Source organism: Arachis hypogaea, chromosome 19, assembly GCF_003086295.3.
Source record: "Arachis hypogaea cultivar Tifrunner chromosome 19, arahy.Tifrunner.gnm2.J5K5, whole genome shotgun sequence".
Taxonomy (NCBI): Eukaryota; Viridiplantae; Streptophyta; class Magnoliopsida; order Fabales; family Fabaceae; genus Arachis; species Arachis hypogaea.
Window position 1 is genome coordinate 21,455,098 of NC_092054.1, and position 12,977 is coordinate 21,468,074.

Consider the following 12,977-nt stretch of genomic DNA (forward strand, 5'->3'; position numbering starts at 1 on the left):
TTGGCTTCCTGCTGCCTTAAAGTGAGGTATTTAATGTTTTCCTACTTTTTAATTGAACTGCTTGGTACTCTTCTGTTATTTGTTTTGATAACTGTTGTTCTGTTTGCTTCAACTATACCTCCATATTTATATTAGCCATTCTTGTGTCTTGTAGTATCTCCTTGAATTCGGCCAGCTGTTTTGTTAGAAAGTCTAATTGCTGATTGAATTCAGTAATTTGTTCTGCAGGACTGAGTTCAGCAGTTATTGTTTTAGCCTCTTCTTTCATGGAAGATTCACTATTTAGGTACAGATGCTGATTTCTGGCAACTGTATCAATAATCTCTTGAGCCTCTTCAATTGTCTTTCTCATGTGTATAGATCCACCAGCTGAGTGATCTAGAGAAATTTGAGCTCTCTCTGTAAGCCCATAATAGAAGATGTCTAACTGCACCCATTTTGAAAACATTTCAGAGGGACATTTTCTTAGCATCTCTCTGTATCTCTCCCAGGCATCATAAAGAGATTCATTATCTCCTTGTTTAAAGCCTTGGATGTCCAGCCTTAGCTGTGTCATTCGTTTTAGAGGGAAGTATTGATTCAAAAAATTTTCTGACAGATGTTTCCATGTTCTTATGCTAGCTTTAGGTTGGTTATTTAACCACCTCTTAGCTTGGTCTTTTACAGCAAATGGAAACAGTAATAATCTGTAGACATCTTGATCTACTTCCTTATCATGTACTGTGTCAGCAATTTGTAAAAACTATGCTAGAAACTCTGTAGGTTCTTCCTGTGGAAGACCAGAATACTGACAATTTTGCTGCACCATGATAATGAGCTGAGGATTCAACTCAAAGCTACTGACTCCAATGGAGGGTATACAGATACTGCTCCCATATGAAGCAATAGTGGGGTTAGCATATGACCCCAGAGTCCTTTTGGACTGTTCATTTCCATTTAGGTTCATGATGGAGAGAAGGGAATTGATGTGAAATGTAATTAAAATATATTTTTATTTTTATTTTATAAAAAGAGAACGAATAAAAAAAATGAAATAAAATAACTAGAAATTAAATATAGATTTCGAAAATTAAGAATAAAAAATTTAAAACTAAAATAATTACTTAATTAAGGAGATTTGAAAAACTTTGGATATGATTTTTGAAAAATATTTTAAATTTAGAAATAGAAATCTGAATTTTAAAAGCAATTTTCAAAAATTCACTTTAAAATAGAGAGAAAAGATATTTTTTTGATTTTTGAATTTTATGATGAAAGAGAAAAACACACAAAAGACACACAACTTAAAAATTTTTAGATCTAATGTTCCTTATTTTCGAAAATTTTGGAGGGAAACACCAAGGAACACCAAACTTAAAAATTTTAAGATCAAAACACAAGAAAGACTCAAGAATACTAAGAACATGAAGATAGAACACCAAACTTAAAATTTTTAGAAAACCAAAATAAAATTTTGGAAAACTAAAGAAAATTAAACAAGAAAACACCAAACTTAAAATATGAAACTAAACTCAAATAAAAAAACTCAATTTTTAGCTTATAAAAATTTTCGAAAACAATTAAAAAGAGAAAATAAGGATTTAAAAAAAATTCAACCAAGAACAATAATAGAAGACTCTAAACCAAAAAGAAAAATTTTTCCTAATCTAAGCAAAAAAATAAACCGTCAGTTGTCCAAACTCGAACAATCCCCGGCAACGGCGCCAAAAACTTGGTGCACAAATTGTGAATCACACTTTTCACAACTTGTACCACTAACCAACAAGTGCACTGTGTCGTCCAAGTAATACCTTACGTGAGTAAAGGTCGAATCCCACGGAGATTGTTGGCTTGAAGCAATCTATGGTTATCTTGTAACTCTTAGTCAGGATATCAATTATATTTATCAGTTTGAATTGCGAAAAATAAAAGAGCGTGAAATAAATACTTGTTCTGCAGTAATGGAGAATATGTTGGAGTTTTGGAGATGCTTTGTCTTCTGAATCTCTGCTTTCTCCCTGTCTTCTTCTTCACGCACGCAAGGTTCCTCCTATGGCAAGCTGTATGTTGGTGGATCACCGTTGTCAATAGCTACCATCCGTCCTCTCAGTAAAAATGGTCCAGGTGCGCTGTCACCGCACGACTAATCATCTGTCGGTTCTCACTCATGCTGGAATAGGATCCATTGATCTTTTTGCGTCTGTCACTATGCCCAACCCTTGTGAGTTTGAAGCTCGTCACAGTCATCCAATCCCTGAATCCTACTCGGAATACCACAGACAAGGTTTAGACTTTCTGGATTCTCAAGAATGCTGCCAATGGATTCTAGCTTATACCACGAAGACTCTGATTAAGGAATCCAAGAGATACTCATTCAATCTAATGTAGAACGGAGGTGGTTGTCAGGTACACGTTCATAGGTTGAGAATGGTGATGAGTGTCACGGATCATCACATTCATCATATTGCAGTGCGAATAAATATCCTATATAGAAACAAGCATGTTTGAATGGAAAACAGAAGTAATTGCATTAATTCATCGAGACACAGCAGAGCTCCTCACCCACAATAATGGAGTTTAGAGACTCATGCCGTCAAAGAGTACAAAGTTCAGATCTAAAATGTCATGAGATACCGAATAAATCTCTAAAAGTTGTTTAAATACTCAACTAGTAACCTAGGTTTACAGAAAACGAATAAACTAAGGTAGATGGTGCAGAAATCCACTTATGGGGCCCACTTGTTGTGTGCTGGGGCTGAGACTTAAGCTTTATGCATGCCTAGACTGTTTCCAGAGTTGAATGCCAGGTTGTAACATGTTTCTGGCGTTCAACTCCAACTTGTAACTTGTTTCTGGCATTTAACGCCAGAATGTAAGATGGAACTGGCGTTGAACGCCAATTTACGTCGTCTATCCTTGAATAATGTATGGACAATTATATATTGCTGGAAAGCCTTGGATGTCTACTTTCCAACGCAATTGAGAGCGTGCTAATTGGATATCTGTAGCTCCAAAAAATTTATTTCGAGTGCAGGGAGGTCAGAATCCAATAGCATCAGCAGTCCTTTTTCAGCCTGAATCAGATTTTTGCTCAGCTCCCTCAATTTCAGCCAGAAAATACCTGAAATTATAGAAAAACACACAAACTCATAGTAAAGTCCAGAAATATGAATTTTGCCTAGAAACTAATGAAAATATACTAAAAACTAACTAAAATATACTAAAAACTACATGAAATTAACCCCAAAAAGCGTATAAAATATCCGCTCATCAGTGGGGTTGATGTACATATTCAGAGTCTATTCCAGTATCATCAAAGGCATCTAATACTGCATTATTTTATAGGAAAAATACTGTTACTACATGGTTCTAGCTATAACTTATTAGATTAGTTGGATAAAACTAATTAAAATTTTGTCTTTGGCTACTCACCTTTGTAATCTGTATTGGGATCATGATTTCCCTATTCATGATGACCTGGATCCAATGGTGTCATTTCTGTGCGAGGATGCGATGAGTTTTGACTCGTACGTAGTTCAGTTGTGAAATTCCTGTTTTATAAAATATGGCTCTGTTTTTTGGTGTGATTGAAGGTCTTTTTATTGGATGCGATGCAAATGTTTCATTTTAAATGGATGCGACATCAGGTTGAAGCTAGCTATACGGGAGGAATTTTTTGGTGTTTACATGCTGATATGTTATAGGTGAAATTAGAAGGGTATGTTAGTGAATGCAGTTGTTGTTCGATGCTCAAATGCAAGCTACTGAGCTTTGTTGTTTTGTTGCTACTGCATTGAGTTGCTGAATCTTTATCCCTGTGATGTTTGTTTTGACGATTGCAATCAGTATTAGGAATGTTTGTATCTTTAGAGTTGGATGCAACCTGGACACTTTGGTGCACTAAAAGGAACAAAACATGTTAGAGGCTATAAGGTGTCACCATAAATAAAAACAGATTGGTATGTTAGAGCTGGTGAACATTGCAAGATAGATAATTATACCATTCGTAATATTTGAAAGTGGACTTCTTTGTTGATAAGCTATCTTTGCAGACTTAGAGGAGCATTGCTTCTAGAGGAGTCTTTTTTATTCGCTTCTGAGTTCGTCGTTGGGTTTATAACAATGGATGGTGATGCTGATTGAGTGAGAGTGGCTAAACTTCTCTTAAGAGGTAGTATAGGACTCACATTGGAACCTGATTAATGCATGGCATGCATTACATTAACCATATGATAGATAGATTTAGTAGTGTTGCATTCTAATAAGTTTGTATCTATTTTGAACTAAATAAGTTTACTTTGTGGAATTTTTCTCCCAGCTGCAACACCTCGCTGGTGCGCTCTCTTCTCGGCTAAGATAAATCTTCTCTGCAATCTAACTAGTTTTGGGCTCAGTATGTAATCATTATAATCCATTGCAGATGGGCAGATGATACAACACTATATAATTGATGCTGAATGAGTTATACATGTGTTGCTACTTTTCTTGCTTATGACAATACTATTGTCCACCTGGTTTGATGGGAGAAGCTTCATGCAAGAAAATACATTCGAGATGCTCGTTCAAAGGTGTGCTGGAGCATTGTACAAATCTGGCCAGTTGGGATTCTGAGGATGGTAGCAATCAGATGATGAGGTATTTATTGAAAGATGCTCACCTGCGAACATAATTGAGCTGTCGAGTGGTCTTGGTGGCTTGGATCAGAGGGATACGAGAGGTCAATATCTTTGGGAGAGTCTGTGAATGTAGATTGATGGGTTAAACCATATGTGATGCTGAATGCGTTATAAAAGCCTCATATGCTTATAAAATCTATGTATAAAATTTTTAAGCCATGGAAATTAGGTGGAGATAAGAGGAGTTCGTAATATACATCAAAATACTAATCAATATCATAATTGAAAATATAATGCTATATTAAAATACAAATTAAAAGTTTGTATCTTGAAAACTGTATGCTCCATTCTAAGTTCCTAATATTAACTAATATATTAACTCATAACTAATATCACGAACTGATAAAAATAACTATTAAATAATATTACGAACTAATATATATAACTATTAACTTTATGCTCAAATATAATGCTATATAATGCTACTTACTTTGTATCATAATTGAAATAAAATATTATAGTCCATTATATTCTATATGTTCAACGAAGCCATAATCAAATAAAAATATATATAAATTGGCAGGATGTTTGAGTAAGTAACATAATAGAACAAAATTGTTCATAGCTTGGTTGCTTTGAATTTACATAATTGAATGATATACTTCCACCAATATCACTCTATTCCAGTAAAGACAAAAAACGCATGTTGTGTAAATGTGTTGGTGGTGATAAATTGTTGTATTGTTTTGTATAAAATAACATTGACATTCTTATAATAAATATGTTAAGTCAAAAAATAGGAAAATTTTAAAATAGTAAAATAGAAAAAATAATAGATAAATTTTAATGTGTCATTTTCTTTGATTTTGCCGCATATAAATTTTGGATAAACAAAAAATCAAATTAATTTTATCTTAAAATATTTTGATGACTATTATATCTATTATTTTATATACATTTATAAGGTAAAATGGTAACTTAAACGGAGAAAAATTTTAGAAATATAACTATTTATATTAGTTTAAATTTTTAAGAGAATTAATTTTTTGACAAAAATAAATAAATATACATGATATATAACACCATATTTTCAGTAATTGTCTTGTACAATTATAAAAACATGTTCCATTTATTATTATTATTAGAGTTCAATTTTGTTGGATCAATATTATAAATTATTTTATAAAGTCAATCAATCACATTTATATTTTTAGATAACTATTTATACTATCAATATAAAAGATAGTTACTTTTATTGAATAACTTTAGATAATTTGAGATACATATAAAATTATTTTACTTAATACATCAGAAACAATTTTTTTTCTTATTAATTATTATGTGTAACAATTTATAAGATAAGACAATAGGCGGGAAAACTGGCAGAAAGATAGTGATGTATAACATAACATTGGCATTAACACCATGCAAGTATGTATGAAAAATTACTCCATCAGATTTGCATGATAATAGACATCTAACTTAATTTATAGCATAACTACTATTTCGATTAAAACTGGACTCTATCAGTCGATGGAAAAAGATTTGATGTATTGAATATTTGTGCATCTTTATATCATAATCAGTGAGGATTTGATTATACAAAGAATAAATTATTGAATGGAAAGGCTAACGGCTGCACTTAATAAGGCTAATGAATGATTCAATATACAAAGAATGAATTACTGTGAATTGCGTTTCTTGTTTTTCTCTGACTTGTAAGTTGCATTGTGAAAATTTTCAACCTCATGAAAGAAAGGTTCATGTGGAACAACCCTTTTTCTCCTTTATGGAAGTCTTTTTAGAAAATGGTTCTTTTAGATAATGGTAATGTATGGATACGTTCTCCATCTTATCATGCTTCACCTTGATGACATAGAGAAACCTGAACTTGATGGTTCCTCCATTTGAAAGTCCATACACATAAACCAACTTATCCAAACCTTCTACAATATAAGCTGTGTTATAACCCCTTTATGATCTGCAGTTGAATGGTGTTTCGATTAGGATCAACCATTTGCATCTTATCATTTAGAATGTCACAATATATGGTCTATATAACAGGCTTGGTATAGCATGCATCATCTTCAATGAGTGGGGATATGGATCCTATTTGAATATGATCAAACCAAATTATGAATGGAAATCTTCTCTGAAATTACTTTGCACAAACTACTTAACTACTTTGCATCTCATTTAATTAACTAATTCTTCGATTCCATGTAAATATAAACTCCACGCATTCATTGCATGTCGTAAACTAAAATACTTTGCACATCATTTACACAAAATGGACTGTTATAGTGTGCCTTGAAAAGTAACTCCATGAACCATCATATGCCTCTTTCGATTCACTTCTTATAACCATAAGAATGAGTTCTACTATATGAGGATTACTTAGACCAATGGTTCCTAGAGTGACTCCACAAAAAGATTTCTTATATCTAAACTAATATGTGAAAACAAAGAGTGGAGGTCATTGTGATTAGAGCTTCAACAACTCCACGTACATGACGGTCTCATCTAAGGATGTCACGGTGAACCTCAGAATACTTCCTGACCTTAATAGATTATTTCTGACAAAAGCTTTCCATTCTCTGGTGAGTAAAGCTTCAACAAATGTAGAGATAAGTGTCCAGCGAATTCCCATGCTATGTTCAATGCCTCCAACTTGAATAACACGTACATAGTCCAACATAGAAGGAAATGCAAATCTAGCAAAGTTTGGAGGTAGGACCTGTACATTAGAAGGATAAGAAATGACATCGTAAAGTTAGTGAACCGATTAAACTTAATTATCCTCCAAAAATAAATTAGACATTAAGGGAACACATGTACCACAGAGGAAGCTTGATTATTGCGGATGGTAATCATGCATACATATTTGAAATAGTGGGAGTTTCGTGGCCAATGCATGGGCATAAACTGGACAAAGGATGGTCTATTGAATCCCGCATAATTAAAAGGAGGGTTTGGCAGGTTCACAAACTGATCTTCATTGGATGTATATGGAAACTCATGATCCTTGAAAGGTATTATAGGGTATGTGTCCTTGTTGACTTCGGTAGTTATTGTGCCCTTGCAACTTTGGATGGTTTTCATGACCACGTCTTCCTTTCTTTGAATGTCATCATCCTCAATTTGGGGAACAACATTAAGATCAATGTCCAGAGGCTTTGAAAGATGGTTGTGAATCTTGTTATTACCAACAGTAGTTGCAAAGTCTGTAGGGTGATGATGGTGTGCAGCGATTGGAACTCCATGAAGGATCTTTGGATTATTAAAGCGGCCATAGTTTGACGTAGTATTCTTTTTAGTTTCTAAACTGAGTTTCCTGTTTTTGTCTGGCTTGTAAGTTGCATTATGAAATCTTTCAACCTCATGAAAGAAAGGATCATGTGGAATAACCTCTTTTCCCTTTATAGAAGTCTTTTTAGAAAATGGTTCTTTCAGATAATGGTAACGAATCGGTATGTTCTCTATCTTATCATTCTTCACCTTGATGACATAGAATATGTCATCAAAGAGAAACCTCAGCTTGATGGTTCCTCAATGTGAAAGTCCATACACATAAACCAACTTATCCAAACCTTCTACAATATAAGCTATGTTATAACCCTTTATGATTCGTAGCTGAATGGTGTTTCGATTAGGATCAACCACTTGCATTTTATCATTTAGAATGTCACAGTATTGTCTATAGAATAGGCTTGGTATATCATGCATCATTTGTTAAAAATAGATGAGAAAATAGTCAAAAACAGGCATGAGATCCTAATATATGTAACCTGTGTACAAAGTTTTAAACTCCATGTTATATGAATAGAGAAATAAAAATGCTAAAATAAACAATAATATAAAGTTAGGGTGCTGATGAAGTCGTACCGACAATGGGTCTACGGTGAGATAAAATACTCGGCATTGTTGATCAATGTCATGAACTTTCTGATCACTTTGCATTGTGGACAGTGAAAGATATGTCTTTTGCAAGTACAACTTACTGAATATAGTAGGTGTAGTACTTGGAGTTCAGGATTGGCATAAGAATGGAGCTATTAAAGGCTAGTGGCAATGAACGTCTAGCAGGATATAGACCACCAGATCCATTAATAAACGCAAGTGCCTACATGTTTTAGTAACTAAATAAATGGGTTTATAGTTTTGTGGTGTGAACATGTTTTTGCCTTTAAAGTAGTTGACTATTTATAGCTGATTAGTATCATAAGAATGGAACATTCTCACTCTTTCTTTAAAGGAATAAAAAATAAATATCATAAATACATTAGATATATTTCTTAGGCTAATGAAGATAAAAATAGATATCATTATTGTCTATTCTTTTTGTCGCTCAGATACACATACCACAAAGAGTAAACAAAAAGATAATCCTTTAAAGTAAGATGGGAATCTATGCATGATTGACCCCACTGTAAGTTGAGATTGATACTCAACCATAGTTTGTATGTAACATTAACACACTGGATATCTAATGTAATATATGCAATATATTTATAAAAAGTAGGATTTTGAATTTGAATCTAAACCATGTTCCTAGACACAGAGTAGCGCAGAGTATGGAAGAAGATAACAATAGATGATATGAAATGGGTGACAGTCTGGTGCACAATTACCATAGCCGGCTTGGAAGAAAGGTAATGATTTCTACTGAGTTAAAGATATGTACTGATAAAGTAATAAAGTTAAAGTATAATAATAAAAAATGAGATGATAAGGAAATTCAAAGTAATATACACAATCTATAAATTCTTAAAGTTTTCGCATTGAATGAATTATTTAGGTTGTAAATATTAGTATATTATTAGTATATAAGAATATGATATAATATAAGACTGTAATATAATGGGGATCGGATCACAGGAGAAATAATTGTTTATATTCAAAGTAATGTACATAATCTCTAAATTGTTAATGGCTTCCCTTACAATGGATAAGTTTTCGAAGAAGAAATTATTTAGGTTGTGGGCATTAGTGTATTATTAGTATATAAGAATATAATATAATATAAGAATATAAGAATATAATATAATGGGGCTCACAGGAAAAATTATTGGTTAAGTCTAAAGTAGTTTTTACTTAACACTATTTGATATTTAGCAAAGACATGATTAATTCCTATGCATATAATGAAGATGTGTAATAGCCTTGGTCATGACCATGGAGTAGATTGTAACATGGTGACATGACTGAAGTTTTGTAATCAGCGGTTTGATTACCAGTTTGAATATTATAATTATTCATCCACTATAGATATTTGGTTAAAACTAATTAATTGGTGTATAATAAAAGTTCACTTTAAATTGCATCCCAGGTGTATTTGTCATCCAGCTTAAGATGCTTTAAAAAAATTTGAGAATTCCCATTATCCATTAAACATAATTGAAAGATACACTACACTAATTCAGCCAGAACAGAACGCATATACTGAATTTTAAAGTAACCAATACCATAACAGTAACTGCCTTATATTGACCCACAGGAAAACCTATAGAAACCATGCTTCACAGTTTCACAACTTGGACGTGCATTGTATTTTCATTCGCCAGTGACACCAAAAATTTCAAAAGGGTACCAGCTCTAAATCCATTGCTCTTTGCAAAGCTCTTCCAACCCCTAGTCAAATATAACATAATCTTCCTGGATTTGTTCCATCTTAAACCCAGTCGATAGCAGCATTCATTATTGAGTATAACGTTGACATTGTCATGCCTAGATGGGAACACATTCTGCACAAATCGTAGCAGTAGAATCTGCAACAAAAAATTTAATTCAAAGGTGGATGAGTAACTTAGCTGCAATGGTTATTTTTGAATTAATACATTTGGAAATACATGTGTTGCAACCTTTCCTACTTACCACAGCACTATTGTCCACCTGGTTTGATGTGAGAAACTTCATGCAAGAAAAAACATGTGAGCTGCTCATTGAATGTTGTGTCGGAGCACTGTACAGATCTGGCCGTTGATATTCTGAGGTTGAACCAATAACCTGGTTGGCTTGTTAAGAACATTTGTTTGCAATGACGGAATGTGGCCAATCGAGATCGGTAGTGGTACTGCCTGTATATGATTATTGATGGTTGGCTGTTGAAAAATGGTGGATTCATTGGTTAGCTCGGATGGTTGTAAAATCTTACCATGTTTAGGGAACTACTTTGAGGGATCATTTTTAAGATAATCACCTATAGAATAACTTTCTTTGGACACTGTTTGGACATCAGAAGTCAGATTTAGCAGTTCATTTTGGGGGACGGTAGCAATCAGATAATGAGGTGTTTCTTGAAGGACGCTCACCTGCGGACATAATTGATTTGTCAAGTGGTGTTGGTGGGTTGGATCAGAGGGATATGAGAGGCCTAAATCTTTGGAAGAGTATGTCGATGTAGATTGATGGGTTAAACCATCTGTGTTGGTGGCTACCTTAGAGTGCGGAGATGAGAATTCTTTCTTATCCATGTAGCAATCTTTAACCTTCACCACGAGAAAAATATCTTCCCCCATGTACATTAATTTCATCCAACCGCCAGAGGAAAGGCCATAGCAAGTGACCAGGTTGTCAAACCCATGTATAATATACCCAGAAGAATTACCTTTGCCAAGGGAAAGCTCAATCTGATTGCCATTGTGGTCTACAACAACCATCCTTTCACGAAGAAGACCTTTGTACTTCTGGTAAAAAATGGATGGCATCTCATGAATGATCTGCAAAGAAACGCTCAACGAAATCAATTTAGATCAAATATTTCAGTAGATAGTTTTGTTTACTCTGTGGAATAACTACAGAACCTCAATAAATATGACTTACAGCATGAGGATCGACACGGAGGTAAAATACCCAATCATCATCAAAGTCAAGAGGAATGGGCCTATTGTTGTCGGCTGTTGCAACCATAGATGATTGGTTAATTGCATGGTCTCTGTGTATGGTGTTCTCCCCAGAGTTTCCACTTTGTTTGTGTAGGTAGTCATCGTGATGTGTTAAGAACTTGTTGAAAGAGAAATAGGGGAACTAAAGATGATGAGAATAGTACATATATAAAATTGGGAGAATAGTATATATAACTGCCTTAAATAAGACTGGTGGTGCAATAAGGCAATGTAAGGAGCAGTTAAGTAATGGGAAAAGGGGTTTCTACAATGAGTGATTAAATCAATAAAAAAAGGTAGTGTAGAATTAGACACAGTATTGTCTTACGTTAGTTTTTAGTTTTGTTTGGCATTGAAAATTTATTTTTTATTAGTTTTATCCTTCTGTCTCATTTGTAATATGAGATAATAGGAACTATTATTAGAAATTTTTGATTTATTTTTTAAATAATTATGTTATACCAAAAAAGGATTATGCTATCATATATTAATAGAACTTTTACTATTTATTGTTGATATAAATTTTTTTAAATAATCTTTATTGATACATATATTTTGTTATGAAATATTTTTTTATTTGTCTTTAAATAGTTTCGACGGTGTGTTCTTGTATTAATGTGTAATTTAATTATTATTATTATTATTATTATTATTATTTGAGAATATAAATTATAAATTATTGATTCTATTAGAAACACCGAATTAAATAAAAAACGGGAAATAAAAAATTATGCACAAAAAAATATTAAATTTTAAGACATGATTTAAAAATTTTAAAAAACAATTAGCAAAACAATTTTTTGGAAAAAAAAAGTTACTGAGTATCATAAATTGATGTGAGTTTAGAAATTTTTAATTAACACGTGATTTTAAGTAATATAATTTAAATAATAATTTTTAATTATAATCAAATTTAAATTTATCAAATCAATTTGATACAAAGTTTGATTTATAAATTTTAATTTAAACACACAGGTAATTCCTAATAATTTACAACTTCAAAAAAAAAAAAATAATAGTGTAATGTCAATTCACCAAATATAATTATGCCATGATGTTTCTAGTGTATGCTCATGTGTTATTACTTAACTTATGCAGCCTGCATGTGTCTTGCTTTACTTCAATGGGGTTAACAAAATTTTATCATATTACTAATCAATCAATGCTAGATTATCCATATCCAAAATTATGGTTCAAATTATTAGAAACAATTACCCATTTGGCCATTTGGGGAACCATAATGTTATGCATTAATTATTATAAGCGATGTAACTTTCCCAATAATGTCTTCAGTATTTTGTGCAAATTATAAGGAGAATTTTATGCTAGCACAATCTAAAAGGATAATAAGCAAAGAAGACAATTTTTCTTATAGATTTATCATATAAAAAGAGTAGAAAATATATATTTTTACTAACCCTTGGCAAAATGATCGAATTACCCAAATTGTAGCTCTGAGGTATTTTTGACTCTATATCATTGCAAATAGTACTATCCT

General features: G+C 32.6%; 1 protein-coding gene across 1 annotated transcript; it reads right to left on the minus strand.

The window, feature by feature from the left end:
- Window positions 1–9,893: 9,893 nt before the first annotated feature.
- On the minus strand, window positions 9,894–11,650 carry LOC140181949 (uncharacterized). Its single transcript, XM_072227746.1, has 3 exons — window positions 11,418–11,650; window positions 10,470–11,314; window positions 9,894–10,363 (listed from the first exon to the last, which is right to left on the minus strand). Exons 1-2 carry the CDS (start codon window positions 11,502–11,504, stop codon window positions 10,763–10,765), a joined length of 639 nt encoding a protein of 212 aa, XP_072083847.1. The 5' UTR covers window positions 11,505–11,650; the 3' UTR covers window positions 9,894–10,363; window positions 10,470–10,762.
- Window positions 11,651–12,977: the final 1,327 nt, after the last annotated feature.

Coding starts and splice junctions, on each gene's coding strand:
- LOC140181949 (XM_072227746.1), bottom strand. CDS start 11,504: ATGGTTGCAACAGCCGACAACAATAGGCCCATTCCTCTTGACTTTGAT. Junction 11,315..11,417: donor TCCGTGTCGATCCTCATGCT/GTAAGTCATATT, acceptor GTTTCTTTGCAG/ATCATTCATGAGATGCCATC.